The 17392-nt window shown below is 34.8% G+C and overlaps 1 protein-coding gene and 1 non-coding gene across 2 annotated transcripts in view; one reads left to right on the top strand and one right to left on the bottom strand.

Moving 5' to 3' along the window:
• Nucleotides 1-16891, top strand: part of ME2 (malic enzyme 2) — a 61077-nt gene extending 44186 nt beyond the window's left edge. The window contains exons 14-16 of the mRNA XM_075993862.1: nucleotides 6005-6075; nucleotides 6779-6877; nucleotides 12444-16891. Of these exons, the coding sequence (XP_075849977.1) occupies nucleotides 6005-6075; nucleotides 6779-6877; nucleotides 12444-12611 (338 nt within the window). The 3' untranslated portion in view covers nucleotides 12612-16891. The remainder of the gene's footprint in view (nucleotides 1-6004; nucleotides 6076-6778; nucleotides 6878-12443) is intronic.
• LOC142861784 (small nucleolar RNA SNORD55/SNORD39) lies at nucleotides 10899-10978 on the bottom strand. Its single transcript, XR_012912934.1, has one exon. It is a non-coding gene; the product is annotated as a small nucleolar RNA SNORD55/SNORD39 (small nucleolar RNA).
• Nucleotides 16892-17392: the final 501 nt, after the last annotated feature.

Below are 17392 nucleotides of genomic sequence, written 5' to 3'. Positions count from 1 at the left end.
GTCTTTGAGTTTTTCTGGTGGTTACCATCATAGCTGATACACTTGTCTCCCTTTATTAATCCTTCCAACTCAACTGTGTGTATGAATGTCCCACTATGAAATATAAGTAGTAGTGCAGAGTATCTTCTAATACCTTGCTGCCTCTCTCTACTGCTCAGTCTTACTACTTTTAGTTTTTCTAAGTAGTTACCTTTTATCTTTATATAACATAAAGAACTTTTTGTTAGGAACTTAAAAGTTTTTATTAGCTTGTCATAGTGAAAAATGAAAAAAAAAATCTGATGTTTAGCTTTCTTATTTCTTACTCCATCTCAATTTTGGTCATTAATATTTCTACCTTTTAGAGGGGTTTTTGACATTCACATTGTGTTCTTTTCGCTTCTGTGCTTTGTCTACAGATTGATTCTGAATATTCAAAACCATGATTATATAAATGTTATTCATGATCTAAAGAGTGTGATTTGATAAATATACTAGAATATGCAGTTTTATATCACTAAATTTTTGACACTCAAAACCTTTCAAGTAATTAAGTATAATGAATGAATCCTCCTTTAATTTGTTGCCACTATTCGTCATTTCTTCTTACTCTACAGGAAACTGTTGCTTATATCACGTGTTATTCTTTCTCCTACCCATGTGTGCTATTCCATTCTTTCTCTGACTCATGTTTCTAGAAAACATCTTTGAGAAAGTTTTTTTTTCTAAAATGTAGATGAAAACTTCCTGAGTTTTTATATATCTGAAAATGTCTTTATTTTGTCCTCTCACATGACAGTTTGGCTAGGTAGAGATTTGCAGAGTGAAAGTCATTTCCCTCAGACCTTTGGAAACATTCTTCCATTCACTCCTAGCGGCTAGTGAAATCTGATGTCAGTGAGATTCTCATTCCTTTATACATTAACTAGCTTTTTCTCTCTCAAAATCTTTAAAATTTTCTTTTTAGATTTCTAAAAGGTTACTGGGATTTTTTTGTGTTTTTGGTTCAAGTCTTTTTTTTTTCTTTTTATTATGGACAATAATATGTATTTCAAATATATGTATATCAAACATATACAGAACTAGAGAGAATAATTGAATTCAGTCGTATGTTTCAGTCTCCCACTTTTTAGCAATTATCACCATGCAGCCAGTCTTACTTAATCTATAGTCCCTCCCACCTCCCCACCTTCATGAGTTATTTTAAAGCAGATGAGAGACATTATATAATTTCATTCACAACTACTTCAGTATGTATCTCTAAAAAATTAAAAAGTATTCCTATTTTTAACCCAAGTGCCCATCAATACATTAGTGGATGAATAAAATTGGTATATGTGTACCATGGAGTACTATTCAGCTACAAAAAACAATGGTGATCTTGTATTATCCTGGATGAAGCTGGAGCTCATTTTACTAAATGAAGTATCACAAGAATGGAAAAACAAGCACCACATGTACTCACCAGCAAATTGGTATTAATTGATCAACACTTATGTGCACATATGGTAGTAATATTCATTGGGTGTTGGGCAGGTAGAAGGGAGAGGAGGGGATGAGTATATTCACACCTAATGGGTGTGGTATGCACCATCTGGGGAATTAACTTAAATGCTTAATATCATTTGTCATTAATTCAGTCAGTTCAGCAACTTATTTTTTATTCCCAGTACCTTTTTTTTAATTCTAGAACTGCTTTTTTAAATAGCTGCTTTTTAAAAAGGGAATGGTAGTATTCTTTCAACTATCTCTGGAGAATTATTAGGATTCTTTTAAATTCTTTTAAATCTTTTAAATCTTTGTGCTGTTTTTTCCCACACATTTCTGGTGATCCCCAGTTGTCCATTTATTTTAAGGAAAGACTTTGTTGAGTAAAATAGGGATTTGGTATGAATTTCCTTCGAACTTATTTCTTTTTTCTTCTTGTGGGCCTTTCCCTGAATAGCTGACAGCAGGCTCCAATTAAGATGTGACAAGTAGACTGATAGCTTCCATAGGCTGGCCTCAGGCAAGCATGTGGTAACTGTTGTCAAAGTAGAGAAAGTATTATTTAGACTGTGAAGCATCCTATTGCTTTTGTATATTACTGTCCTCCTTTTTCCCTCATGAAGTTGTTGTTTCTTGAGACCTAGCATCTATAATAGAAACAGCCCCATCATTGATAAATCTCTTTCTAGAACTTGATAATGGTCAAAATCAATCTGTTTTATTCAGTAATATTTTTATGGTGTAAAGGCATGAGGGCATGAAAAGGAATACTTTTCTGCTGGTTTTAACAAAGCTATTTTTTATATCATGTTTGACTACTAAAGAATTTAGAAGTTGATTACTTTTATATAATACTTTAAAGTCCTAACTTTATTAATAACAGTTATGAGCACTATAAATATAGACATAAAAAATAACCTGGTAATAGAGGTAAAAATGATCCTTGGCTGGGCGCGGTGCTTCACACCTATAATCCTAGCACTTTGAGAGGCCGAGGCAGGAGGATTGTTTGAGGTCAGGAGTTCGAGACCAGCCTGAGCAAGAGCAAGACCCCATCTCTACAAAAAAATAGAAAAATTAGCCAGGCATGGTGTTGTATGCCTATAGTCCCAACTACTTCGGAGGCTGAGACAGGAGGATCACTTGAGCCCAGGAACTTGAGGTTGCATTGAGCTATGATGATGCCACTGTACTCTAGCCAGGGTGACAGAGCAAGACTCTGTCTCAAAAAAAAAAAAAAAAAATCCTAAAATCAGGAGGATTGCCTCAATATGTTGATAAAGCAACTAAAAAGAAGGCTGTAATAATGTTTAAATGACCTAGTTCAGCATATAACAACTGCATGAAATAGCAACAAAAATACTTATAAGGGTCAAAAAGCTAGTAAGATATTGACTCTTAATAAAATATTGAGGAATTCTGGATCAAGATTAGGGCGGGAACTAGCACTCAGAAAGATGAGCCAGTATTCAAAGCCAGTTTTACATTAGTAGCAGTGACCAAGAAGAAAGTGGCTGAGAGGTATTGCTGTGGTTTCATGTGCACCTTGTCCAAGTCTGGCACCTGCCAAGGATAGTGTTCTATTGAACTGCCTCCCACTCTGAACTGAAACCCTAAAGGACTGTACCCTGGGGGTATAGTTTGCAGCAGCAATGGGTGATTTAGAAAACCTCAAACCTTTGTTCTGGACTACCAGCGCCCACAAGTGCCCAGCAGAAGCAAACAACAATCTCTTCTGAAGTAAGATAGCATTATCTTAGTCCACAAATTATTTTTTTAAATAAATTTTTAAATACAACCTCAGTAAAAAAATAAAAGATAATGAGGTACATAAAGAGATGTGACAACACAGGGCTAAACAGCAGACACAAAAACAACATGCTGACACTCTAGATACAAGACAAGTGCTATGAAACAAATATGCTGATTATGTCTGTAGAGATAAAAGCCAAGCTTGAAAACTTCAGGCAGGTATCAGTAAATTCTAGAATTGAAAAACACAATAATCTATAAGAACTGAGTGAATGAGGCTTAGAGCAGATTAGACCAAAGAGAATTCATCAACTAGATGATATCTCAAAAGAAATAATCCAAAATGAAACAGATTTAAAAAAGGAAAATAAAAAAACTGGTAAGAGGTATACCTTTAATTGATATATCTTTAATTGAAGTCCTAGAAGAAAATGAGAATGAAGTAGAGGCAACATTTGCAGGCCTCATGGCTGAGAATTTCTTAGAACTGATGAAAGACAATCAATATTCAAGAATTTTACTGAGCCAGGCATGGTGACTCACACCTGTAATCCTAGCACTTTGGGAGGCTGAAGTGGGAGGATAGCTTGAGTCCAGGATTTCAAGACCAGCCAGGGCAACATAGTGAGACATCATCTCTACAAAAAAACTTTTAAAATTTTAGAAAGTTCATTAAGACACATGTAGGATAAATAAAAAAAAATCCACATCTAGGAACATCATCATGAGGCTTCAGAACGACAACAAAGAAAAGAATATGAAAGCAGCCATAGCAAAATGTTCCTTCAAAGGAGCAAATGTTAGACTGACTCTTCAACAGCCATAAAATACCCAAAGGCAGTGGAATGATCTATTTAAATTGCTTTTAGGAAATATTTACCAACCTAGAATTCATTATACAGTGAACATATATAAGGAAGATATTTTCAGAAAAACAAAAAACAGGATTCACCATCTGCAGACCTGATTTAAAGGAAAGGAAATTTTGTTCCTTAGGCAAAAAGAAGATAATTCCAGATATAAGCTCAAAGATGTAAGAAGGAATGAAGAGCAAAGAAAGTTGTGAATATATGGATGGGTATAACAAAATGAAACTTTAATGTAGAGCGAAACAAAAATAACATGGGATTTTGAAAAATAAGTAGAGACAAAATTAAAATGCACAGCAATAATATTATAATTGTTTATCAGTTAAGCTGTTATGAGGGACTTACCTTGGCAGGAAGGAAAATTAAAAATGTGAAAGTTCGATAAGGATGTATATTATAAATTTTTGAGTAACCAGTAGAATACTAGAAAAACTTCTTATTTATGGTAAGGTAATATTAAGGGGTGAAATGAAATTGTAAAAATCCAAAAGGCAAGAAAGAAGAGGAAAAGGAACTTACAATAAGCAAGACAAATATAAGAAGACAGTAGATTTAGCCCCACACATTTAAATAACTAGATTAAATGTATACCAATTAAATGCTGCACTAAAAAAAAAATATCTGGAGGCTGGATTAAAATGAAGAAGCTGTTGACCATGTGAATTTCTTCTCAGCCCAGGGTAATCTGATAACTACCCTTCCCTATTGTTGCCAGAGATAGTTGGGATATTCTTTTGAATAGAGTAAAACAATTTCTAGCCTGAGAGACACCAGACATAGTTGAGGACAGAGGTGCCAGAAAATAGATTAAAAACCAGGTCACGCAACAGGGCTGCTCAAAGTGAGTAAGCCCTACCCTCATGCTTATAGTTACCAATCTCTTTTTAGTTCCTAACCTTTATATGAAAAGATTTTCATGAGAGACCAAAGTAGACAAACAGAAAAAAAAGGCATCTTGGAGAAAAAACAAGGATTATGGGAAAAGAAGGAAAGTAAAAAAAAGTATCAATGTTCTCATAGAGACAAAATATTATATTCTGAAAACAAGACAGAATTTTACTTTTAAAAAAATCAGAATATAAAATGAGATCTTGAAAAAGAAAAGTTTGGTAGCAGAAAGGTTAGAAGAAAAGGTTGAGGAAGTCACCTAAAAATAGATCAAAGGATAGGAGATGGAAAATAAAGAAGAAAATTTGAGAGCTAGTCCAGGAGGTACAATATCAGAAAATAGAAATTTCAGCAAGTAAGAACTGAAAATCGGAGGGAAGGAAATTATCAGAGACTTCATGAATATTTCCCAAAACTGAAAGACTCAATTTTCAGATAGGAAGAGCCTACCCACTGCATGCTAAACATGGTAGGTGAAAATAACACACATCAAGGCGCATAGCATTATGAAATTGTATAACATTACAAACAAAAACAAAGGTCCTCGCCAGGTACAGTGGCTAACACCTGTAATCCTAGCACTTTCGGAGGCCAAGGCAGGAGTATCACTTGAGTCCAGGAGACCAGCCTGGGCAACATAGTGAGACCCCACCTCTACAAAAAATAAAAACAATTAGCCAGGCATGATGGTGCATATCGGTAGCTACTTGGCAGGCTGAAGCAGGAGGATCACTTGAGCCCAGGAGTTCGATGCTGCAGTGAGCTATGATTACCCCATTGCACTCCAGCCTGGGCAACAGCTGAGAAAAGCCATTTGATATTTCTAAAACTATTTCTTTAGAAAATAAGAATTATAACAAAGATCATTTTATTTGATTTTCTGTTTTCTCTTGGCTGCTTTCTGCTTTGGGAGAAGCTGTTTGGGATGGGGGATGGGTTGCCATTTATTTGCTTGCATTAGGAATTTGGCTCTTTGCATAATTTGAAAAATGACCTTACTAAGTAAACTACTTAAAAATGTATTCTAGGTGTGGCTTTAGCTGTTATTCTCTGTCACACCCGGCACATAAGTGACAATGTTTTCCTAGAAGCTGCAAAGGTAAACATTTTAAATGTTCTTTATTTTATAAAGGATGAATTTTAAAGATAAATGGATCTTAAAAGCAGAGAGAAAGCCAGGTGTGGTAGTGTGTGCCTATAGTCTCAGCTACTTAGGAGGCTGAGGCAAGAGAATCTCTTTGAGTGCAGCCTGGGCCACATAGTGAGATGCTGTCTCTTTACAAAAAAAAAAAAGAAAGAAAGAGAGGGTTAACTCTACCTTATTAAAGAAAAGGAAGTTACTCATAAATTACTTTATGATTTACCTATCTCCTTTTGCGTAAATTAATTTTTTTAATCATGTAAACTATGAAGCCTTTTGTATTAAAACACTTAGATTATACTTACATTATATATATATATATATGAACATATTATGACAGCATAGATAAAATATAACTCCTTGCATATTTTTAATGGACAAGTACTGGTATTATTTAGAGAGCTGGCCAGTTGGAGTTCTAGACTTCACTATTTTCATAGTAGCTGTTGTAATTATGCTGAGCCCTGTTATGTATAAAGTAGAATATATCAATAAATCTTTAACTCTGGTTATTTCTTTATTGCTTACTAGTGAAAAGTTTTAATTCTGCTATGGTTTAAGTATATTCCTGCCAGAAAGGAGAATTATATTACCTGTATCATTCTGTTTCCCCAGTGCTTTTTCCATTTTACTAGGTCCTTATGCTGTTTTTCTCTTAAAGGCACTGACAAGCCAATTGACGGAGAAGGAGCTAGCTCAAGGGAGACTTTACCCACCACTTGCTAATATTCAGGAAGTGTCTATTAACATTGCTATTAAAGTAAGTAATCTATACTTCTTCACATAAGTCTTAATGACATTTTGTTATATTAGAAACACAAGTTCATTAGATAAATTTGAAACATTTAGAAGGGTTCCAAGAGGAAATTTTAGGTCACCCGTATTCTTACTACCAGAATATAATACACATTATTATTTTGGGTTTGTTGGCTTCTAGTCTTATATTTTTATATTAATAAATATATAGGCTGGGCGCAGTGGCTCACGCCTATAATCCTAGCTCTCTGGAAGGCCAGGGCGGGAGGATAGCTTAAGGTCAAGAGTTCGAAACCAAAAAAAAAAAAAAGAGTTCGAAACCAGCCTGAGCAAGAGCAAGACCCCATCTCTACTAAAAATAGAAAGAAATTAGCTGGACAACTAAAAATATATAGAAAAAATTAGCCAGGCATGGTGGCGCATGCCTGTAGTCCCAGCTACTAGGGAGACTGAGGCAGAAGGATTGCTTGAGCCCAGGAGTTTGAGATTGCTGTGAGCTAGACTGACGTCACAGCACTCTAGGCATGAGTGAGACTCTATCTCAAAAAAAAAAAAAGTATATATATAGGTAGATACATATAGACATAGTCACTTGCACCTGTTTTTATAATTGATTTCTCACTATACTTTTTCCATTCAATATACTGTAAGCCTTTTCCTGGTAAGTCAATAATTATTGTCATGTGTGATCATTAATGTTGCATGGTGTTCTCTTTGTTACTATATCATAGTTTCATCATTTCTGTGTTTTGGGGCATTTAAATTTTTAGTTTCTTATTGTCAGAAATAATGCTGTAGTAAACATCCTCATAGATAAATCTTTATGTGCATTTGCGATATTTTTTCTTTGAGATAAATTCTAATCATAAGAACAAAAGGTTTTAAGATGCTTAAGGCATCTGATACATATTGCCACCTATCTCCTGAGAAAAAAGTACTGATTTACATGCAGCCATTAGATATGAGTGTATCTTTTCCCACACTTTTGCCCATACATAGAATTATTTTTTAATCTCGCCTATTTAATAGGTGAAAATTGTATCTCATTTTTATTTAAAGCACTTATTTTACTAGTGAGATTGAAGAATTATTTTGTGTTTATTCAGCAATTGTATTTCTTCTGTGAACTCCCTATTTCATGACCTTTGCTCATTTTTATATTGGGATATTTGTCTCTCCACTTTCTAGTATTGGTTTGTAAGAGCTTTTTATATATTAAATATAGTGATCCTCCTGTTGATATGTTGCAGATATTTTCCGATTTGTCATATGTTTAACTTTATGAAATTGTTTGACGTGCCATTTTTTTTAAAAGTTTTTTACAGAATTATCTATTTTCTTTATTTTGTAGATTCTTTCCTCAGCTTTTATGAATATTAATGCCTTCTGTCACTGCAAAAATCATAAATATCTACTTGGATTTTCTAATAATATAAAACTTTTTAATCCTTTTGAGATTTATTTTAAGGCATATTGTGAGACAGGGAACATTTTTAACCAATTGCACCAGCACCATTTATTGACTAATGATCTATTGTTTCCAGTTGATTGGGAGTTGAATCTTTTCCTGGCATGTCTGTTCCCTAACATTTTTGTTTACTATTTGGCACTGTTTTAGTTATCATAGTGTGTATAACGTATATTAACATTCAATACTGGCTGGGCACAGTGACTCACACCTGTAAACCTAGTACTCTGGGAAGCCAAGGTGAGGGAGGATCCCTGGAGCTCAGGAGTTCAAGACCAGCTGAGCAAGAGTGAGACACAGTTTCTACCAAAAATAGAAAATATTAGCTGGGTGTGGTGGTGTACACCTGTAGTCCCAGCTACTCAGGAGGCTCAGGCAGGAGAATCACTTGAATCTAAGAGTTTGAGGCCACAGTGAGCTATGATGATACCATTGCACTCTACCCAGGGCTAGAGGAAGACTCTGTCTCAAAAAAAAAAAAATTGGTACTTTATATTTCCAATCGTTACACTTTTTCAGTATTTTCTTGCCTGTTCTGAACTTTATATTCTTTGGGAAATTTTTTTGTATGAGTTTTTTGAATTCAGAATTCAAAAAAACCTGTAACTTTGTATGAAATTGTTAACATTTATAAATTAGGTTGGTGAAATGAACTCTTTCAATATTGAGTCTTCCTCAATCAATATCTCTCTCCACTTAAGGTCTTTTTAAAAATAGTCTTTCAGTATAATTTTGTTTTTTTCATCTGAATGTGGCATTTTTACTTCTTTTCATAAATATTTAAAAATTTTTGTTATTCTATGAATGTTTTTTTCCCATATATTTTCTTGCTGATCATTTCTAATATCTAGGAAACGTATTAATTTTATGTATTTACTTGATAACCAGTTTCTTTATGAACAAGCTTAATTTTTTTCATAGTTTCTCAATTCTTTTGGAATTGTCGAGTCATCTGCAAATAATTTTTTTCTTTTTAAATATATAATAGCTCCTTTTTCTCTATCTTACTATAAATTAACTGGAACTGCAGAACACAACACTTTTAAGCAATTAGGTTGATAGGGGCAGCATCTCTCTCTTTTTTTTTTTTTTTTTTTTTTTTAATATAGAGCTGAGGTCTTGTTATGTTGCCCAGGCTGGTCTTGAACTCCTGGGCTCACGTAATCTTCCTGCTTCAGTCTTCCAAGTAGCTGGAACTATAGGTGTGTGCCACCATGCCCAGCTAACATCATTGTATTTTAATATTAAATGGGATGAAAAAAAAATATTAAATGGGATGGTAGTTTTGATTAAATTAAGTATTTTCTGTCTTTTTAAAAGAAGTAGGCTTCTATTCTTAGTTTACTAAGATTTTCTTAAAACGTCAGGATTAGATGTGGAATTTATCAACCATATATTCAGCTTGTATACAGATGATCATAAGATTGTACCCTTTGACTATTTTATTGTTGCATTGTTTTGATGCTCATAACTTAAGCAAAGATTGGAAATTGGTAAAGGATGATGTGTTTAAGGAACAACCACCAGTCCAATTGAGCTAGAGGCTAAGGTATAGGTAGGAAAATTATTTAAGAGAAAATTTGAAAGTTATATTAAAGCCAAGCTTGTAAAAATGTACAAATGACAGGCTAAGGAGTCTGATTACCTTACTACTGCAAGACAATTGAAGATTTTAGACACTAAAACTAGGATGATTGAGTTCAACATTAGAATTTATACAATGACATTTCAGGTGGAATAGATTTTGGAAGATATGTTAGTCAGTTAAGAGATCCCTAATATGTCCAAATAAAAGGGTAGTACATGAGGTCATTAATAGTAGTATAGGAGCACAGCCCCAAGTTCGTGTCTCCTCCCCCTCTGCTGCTTCTGCAGTGTTATAAGGCTTTTCTTTTTGAAAACAAAGGAGAAAAGGGCCAGAATAGGCAGGCTTTGTGTCTGTCCTCTCCCCAGCCTTCAGCCCCTGATCTCCTCATCTCAGCCCTGTGAGTAGGGCTGCTATGGCTTCTCTTCTGGCTACCAGTCCACGCCTGCATGCAGGGGAAGCTATCTCTGATCTCATACCTCACCCCTAATCTTTTTCTGTGGGTACCATTGGAGGCCTGTGGGAAAGAGATTGCCAGTGAATGCAAACTCCCCCTTCCTTTGTGTCTGAGGCTTGTGACTATGCCAAACTAAAACACTAGCTCACATTGACCTTTGGCAGTTCCTTAAAATTTTAGCTGACTTCTGACCTGCATGTGTGGTAGCCAATGCCTCATTCTCCCTCCCATGCTCTGCTGCAGGTAAGAAGTTTGTATGTCTGGTCTGCCGCCTTCTCTCCTTCATTTATTTATTTATGTATTTATATATTAATTTATTGATTGAGATGAGGTCTCACTCTGTTGCCCAGACTAGAGTGGAATGCCACAATCATAGCTCACTGAAGTCTCAAACTTCTGGCCTCAAGCGATCCTCCCGCCTTGGCCTCCCAAAGTTCTGGGATTACAGGCATGAGCCACCATGCCTGGCTGTTTATTTTATGTATTTACTTTTAACGCTGCTCACCAGCAAGCCACACACACTCAGCTCTCCAAGGGCGGCTTCCCTACTACACACTTGGGAGTCTGCAGCATTACTGAGTTGTCATGGTACACATCTCCTTTTAGAGTTGTCGTATGTTTGTTTTTATATACAATGTCCTGGGGATTTTAGTTGTATTTAATGGAAGGAATAGGGAAAAGTGTGTGTGTACTCTATCTCCCTGGAAGCAGAAATCCCTGCCTGTCTTTTCATATCATTTCTGTTTTTCCTGTTTAATAACAAAAACTTAGAAAAAGTTGGTCAACAAACTGTACTAATGACATGTGTGGTGTTTATTTGGCACGTGGGTTTTTAAATCTTCTTATATCTTTATTGCTCTTGCTTGTCACTGAGGACTATTCCTTGCCTACTTTGTTTTCAAGTCAATGATATTAAAACATTAGTAAAAATATGTTTTTCTATAAGAGAATAGAAAACAATTGAACACATTTTTCATCACAAATTACACTGAGGTTGAGCTCTTGGGACCATGGATTATTTTTTAACCACCATTTTATTCTTAAATTTTTCTTTTAGAAAGCGTCTGAAACAAAACTTTAATAGTGGTCACTACTTGAAATTAGAGGAGGAGGAGACAGGCATGACTGTTTGAATTTTCTCTACCATGTGTCACTTACATATATTTCAAAGTTAAAACCATAACTTGAGAACATAACTGTATGACAGTCACAGTACAACCCTGTATGGAAGCTTTTCACGTTCCTCATTTTACATCAAAAATGAGGTTTAAATGGCTTATCCTCACCACCAATTGTGGTGTGTGGCTTGGTTGCCAAGATCAGATATCCACTCAAGCCACCCTAGGTGGGGAGGAACCTAGCTTAACTGTTTAGGGTCTGGTATCTGGAATCAGAATGCTTTGAGAGTTTGAAACATAGCTCTCACTTAACTACCTTGGACAAATACTTTAATTCCTCATACTTTGGCATCCTCATATGTAAAATGAGAATGATAATAGCATTTTAAGGTTCTTCAGGACTAAAAAGATCTGTGTAAGACATTTAGAACATGCCTGGCACTGAGTGATGGTGGTGGTAAGTTTTACATGTATAGGTTCTAGCCCTAACTTTACTTGAATTTATAGTTCTGGTGTCCAGCACCTGATTTATAATAATTTCTATATCTCTTAATCCAAATTCTAGAGCAAAATCATCTGGCTCACCTTGGGTTAGGTTTTCACCCTGGTCAAGGCAGCTGTGACTACTAGGAAGCAGAGTCTCCTGCACAATGTGGCCCCCTAAGCCCACCCTTTTAGCAGGGCTGGGGGCAATGACCTGGGCTGGGCAGATTACCTGAATGTGTGCACTAGATTGACACATAATAGAATTTAAATTTATTTGATTTTATCCTTTAAACTTTTCATAGTTTCCAAAAATTTCAAATGAATCAAAGTAATATTTTTTTATTTTGAAAAAGGAAAATGTCATTCTTTTAAATTCATCTCTGTGTTATAATGGTACTTCGTCTCTCTAATAGGTTAATACTCTGAGCCTATACAGTACTCTTATTTATTTTTCAGGTTACAGAATACCTGTATGCTAATAAAATGGCTTTCCGATACCCAGAACCTGAAGACAAAGCCAAATATGTTAAAGAAAGAATATGGCGAAGTGAATATGATTCTCTGCTGCCAGATGTGTATGAATGGCCAGAATCTGCATCAAGACCTCCCCTGCTAGTGGAATAGAAGCACTCCCACTGTGAAGTTTTTTCCATGCTTCAGGGAACCCATTTTTTCAGACAAAAAGAGATAATGTTCTGAGATTTGTGGTGTTTTCTGTGTTTTATTCTCCCCTACCCCTTCGCTTGACTGACTTTTCCCCATGAAGCTACACATCTTTTGGGGACAGATGTGTTGTTAATGCCCACCAGTACCCTTCAATCAAATAACCATGATGCTTTAATTCTAATTTATAAGCTATACCACATCTAAGAGACGTAAAAAATGTATTTGTGAATGTCTTTACTTAATAGTACTCTTATTCACACTTGCCAAAGTATTTGCTTTTTACTGTTATAGGTAATAATCTTTTCTTACCTAGTTCTTTTAAGGCTACTAAAATAGAAATTTACTTTTATGGATGTGAGTACAGATTTCTGAGAGGAAGCCAAATTTTAACCAAATTCCAAGGAAAAATTGTCATCTAAAAATGTTCTTTTATATCTGTTTTGCCTTCATGTTCTAAAATTCCCTTATAGTAGACGGGGAAATATAGATCTAGGGAAATATGAAAATTTTACCCTATTATTTTCTGGAACTAAATCAAGGCTTAACTGTAACACGAGAGAGTAGTGGGAACTACTGCTGCCTTTAGACAAATAAAACAGTCATTGTTTTCAACAGTACATAAAAATCATAGTGTAACTTTTATTTAATAAAAGTAATATCTTAAATTTAATTGCTCCAGTTATGCTATGCTCCAGTTATTGCCCAACTAAAAACACATATTTTCATTACTTTTAGGTGATTTTAGGAGGGAGTATAGGATACTTAAACATACATATATATACATACATATATATATATATATATAATGACTAATGTCATATGACTTTTTAAGAATAAATTAGTCATGCTTCACATTTAAATGAGTCATATTTAACTGGAGAGGTTATACACTTATTCTAACAGTGATGCTCTTTTTTCTTTCATTTTTTTTTGAGACAGGGTCTCGCTTTGTCACCTTGGCTAGAATGAAGTGATGTCATATTAATAACTCACTGCAACCTCAAACTCCTGGGCTCAAGCAGTCCTCCTGAATCAGCCTTCCAAGTAGGAGTAGCTGGGAGTACGGGTGTGCACCACCACACCCAGCTAATTTTTCTGGGTTTTTTTGTGGAGGTCTTGGTCTTGCTCAGGCTGGTCTTGAACTCCAGACCTTAAGCAGTCCTCCTGCCCAGGCCTCCAAAAGTGCTAGGATTGCAGGCATGAGCCACTGTGCCTAGCCTAATGTTGCTTTTTATTACTTGAGATAATTTTGGAATGTTCCTGTGATACATCTTTCTGAATATCTTTAGTAGAGACAACTCTTTTTCTCCATTGAAGGTGAATTTAATTTTTTTTAAACTACCAAAATTAAGAGTTAAGTGGGATGAATAAGGTAAGTGTTCAGACCAAGAAATTCCATTTTTAACCCCAGTAAAATGGGTAATAATTGGTTAATGAGAACAGTTTTCTTGTGTGGCTTACATATTGGAGAGCTCTAAAGGAAAATCCAGAAGCATTTTGAGAAATATTGCTATGTATCTGCCTACTATGGTTGCTTTGAGGGCAAAACTTTTAAATGCTCTAAGATAGTATCAGTGGCAACAAATTATTCATAGATACATAGTTCTCTGTAGGGAAAAAGAGGCTTCAATTTTTTGTTCATTTTTTAACCTGCCTATAAATATTTATTCATAATAATTTTAAACATAATGTAATATTTTAAGAATGGTTGAAGTGGCATTGCCGTTTGAAGTATGGGAAATGCAGTTGGTTAATCCATTAGAGGAGTAAAGTCAGAAGTCTTTTTCATAAAATAAGGAATTAGGTCACATTGGTTTCTTTTAATTAAAGATGAAAGCTTTATGTTTTTCATGTTACCTTTGTCAAAACAAAATCATGCCTAAAAGTATTTTTGTGAAATCTTGATTTTAGTTTAAGAAAAGAAGGATAATTACAATCTTGTTTTTTGCTTAGTGCTTATTGCAGGCAGGAACATATGCTGAATTTTACTAAGATGTTTGCTTATTATGTATATCTGGTACAATCGTAATGGAAATTGTTAAGGGAAATTATTAAATATTTTAAGGGAAAAAATAGGCTAAATGTTAATATAGCCTGTTAAATAGGACAAAAATTTTAGATATTTTTAAAGCTAGTCTCATTGTTATTTGCCAACCAATATTTTAACAAGTATCAATTATTAGTTGTAAATTAAAATTGTTTAAGCTCAGGCTACAGGTTAGAAACTATTAGCATTGAGGAGTGGGGGAAGAAGGCCAGAATGGTATCAAATTAGAAAAGAAACTAAAACATTTGGGCCTTCTATAGAACTGTTACCTAGCAAGAAGATAATTATTTTGAAAAACAGCAATAGAGAATCTTTCATTTAAATAGAGAAGAAATTCTGTAGAGTGTCAGTAATTATTTATTAGGAAAAGATGAGAATACATGTTTTTCTAATCTGCCACCACCACCTGTAGTGTGAAACAAAGTGGATAACTAGGGAGGGTCAGGCTTATTGACAATAATGAGCAAAGTTTTAGTTCAAGATTTTGGTTAAAATATTTCTAAAGGATTTATTCTTAACCAGGAGGTTGCCTTATAATCACTGTGAAGCTTCTTTAAAATGCAAATGCCTCTGCTCCCCCTCTTTCCAGGCCACCCTAACCCCTGACAGCTATCTTCTCAGCAGGTTCCCAGGTGATTCTGACACACTTCCTCTGCCCTCACAATCACTGCCTTAGAGCAGACATCAGAAACATCTGGAGAGCTAACCGGTTCAGATGCTGATGCAGGGGGGCTGCGGTGGGGCCTGAGATTCTGCATTTCTGACACACTCCCAGGCGGTGCCTATGCTGCTGGCACAGAGAACACTAGGCATTGCTCCAGGGCCCTGCGTGTGCTGTGTGCAGTGTAAGTTTAGTGCTTACATATCATACGCTTCAATTTATGTGAAAAACATCTACAGAAATTACGTTCTTACACAAAATAGTTTTCATCTAGTTTTATGTTTAGTTTTTACAGAATGTTTAGAAGAACAAAAATTTAAACAGATTTTTCTGAAAATATATAAAAGCTAGAAAACTTTAATTCTGAATTATAGATTTGTAACATACTTAGTAAAACCTAGCAACCAATTTTCGTTTGTAAAAGATTATCAAGTAGACATTTATTTTATTACTAGTTCTTACATGACATGACTTACCTTGTCCTTTGTCTTTTCTTTCTCTAAATATCAGCCTGTAAAGAAATAAGATTTTATACACTTGCAAAAGAGTTGGTAATTATTTAAGGCCAAAACATAATTATTAAGGAGTGTGGAGCATTCCTTGCTGCTCTCAGATAACAGAAAACCCAAAAGGGATAGTGGAAGAGTGGAGAAAGCCTTGCCCTAGAAGAAATACTTCATCCAAACGCTCTTGTAGCCTTTTTCTCAAGCCCATTCAGTATCCCTCAAGGATAACTTTTTTCATACTCTTAAACTCTAGGGTTCTGTTGGATTCACCGAATGGAATCAGCTCTGTTGAGCACATGTAATGCTAGACAACATTAAATCTCAAAGCTAAAACTCTTAACTGGGCTTCCATTTATAGGAAAATCCTAAAGAATGAAATAGCATCAATATCTTTTTTCTAAAACCACTATAAAGAATGTTTCATTTAAAAAAAATTTTTAAACCATTATAAAGAATGTTTGATGATAATATATTTCCATCCAAGATAAGACCCCACATGTTCAGGTGCAGGCACATATTTCTGTCTACTTTATTCTCACCTGATTTGTGATTTGCACTTTGTGCATCTAAATGTTAAAATGCAAACCTCCATAGATGAGCTAAAGTAACACACTTCATATATAAAATATTTTAGACAATTTGACCACAGAAAGCTTTCTCCTCTGAGATCAGAATAAGATTTTTTTTTTTTTAATGTAAGCAGAGAAAAAACTTAGTGCTTTGATTCAAACTTCAGTAAATTCAGTTGGGCCTAATTAAACCACACATCTATTGCATAATTCCCTTAAGCCTTGCCAGGAGTTTCTGAGATAAACTAGTGATTAGATTTTAAAACATTAATTATTTTTCTTTCTTGGACAAAGAAAACTGTGCCTCCCAAAGAGAAAAGTAAATATGAAAATGTGTTCATAGTTAAATTGCATAAAATAGACATCTTAAGTCTGTAAATGGTATTTTGCCAACAAACTTGACTGTTTTCCTATGGCTATTTAATCTTGTTTCTTCCAAATAAAAATTTACTTGCTACTTTGCTATTTGGGAAGTTATTCCTACATTCAATACACTTTAAGTTTTAAGACAGAGAAATTTGTGGGTGTATATATTCCTGAGTTTTCAGGGTTTTCTTTTATGTTCTAGAAAAAGTATTTTCGCTTTCCTAATTTTAAGTGTATGTTCTAGCAAGTCATTGATTCCTATATAGTCAGTGAATTATCACCAACACATTTGGTATATACAGTTGGCAAATAATGACAAACTAAATTTTATTAATAGTACCTACTCTGTGCCAGATGTTCTAAGCATCTTACATATTTAATTCTCATCATCGCCCTCCATTTCTGTGCCTGTTTTATGGACAAGGACAGAAGCACAGAGAGGTTGAACCACTTGCCATGTCTCCTGGCGAGTGGCAGAGCCTGGACTCTGAGCTCAAACCCCTCTCAGAAGAAAGGAAGGCCTTTGTGTAGGCAAATATAGCCGAATCTTAAACACTTTAAAAAATTATTTCAGATGAAAATTCTTCGCC

This window comes from Microcebus murinus, chromosome 17 (genome assembly GCF_040939455.1).
Source record: "Microcebus murinus isolate Inina chromosome 17, M.murinus_Inina_mat1.0, whole genome shotgun sequence".
NCBI classification, from domain to species: Eukaryota; Metazoa; Chordata; class Mammalia; order Primates; family Cheirogaleidae; genus Microcebus; species Microcebus murinus.
Note: the sequence above shows the minus strand (reverse complement) of the source record. Positions and strands in the feature narration are given on the sequence as shown.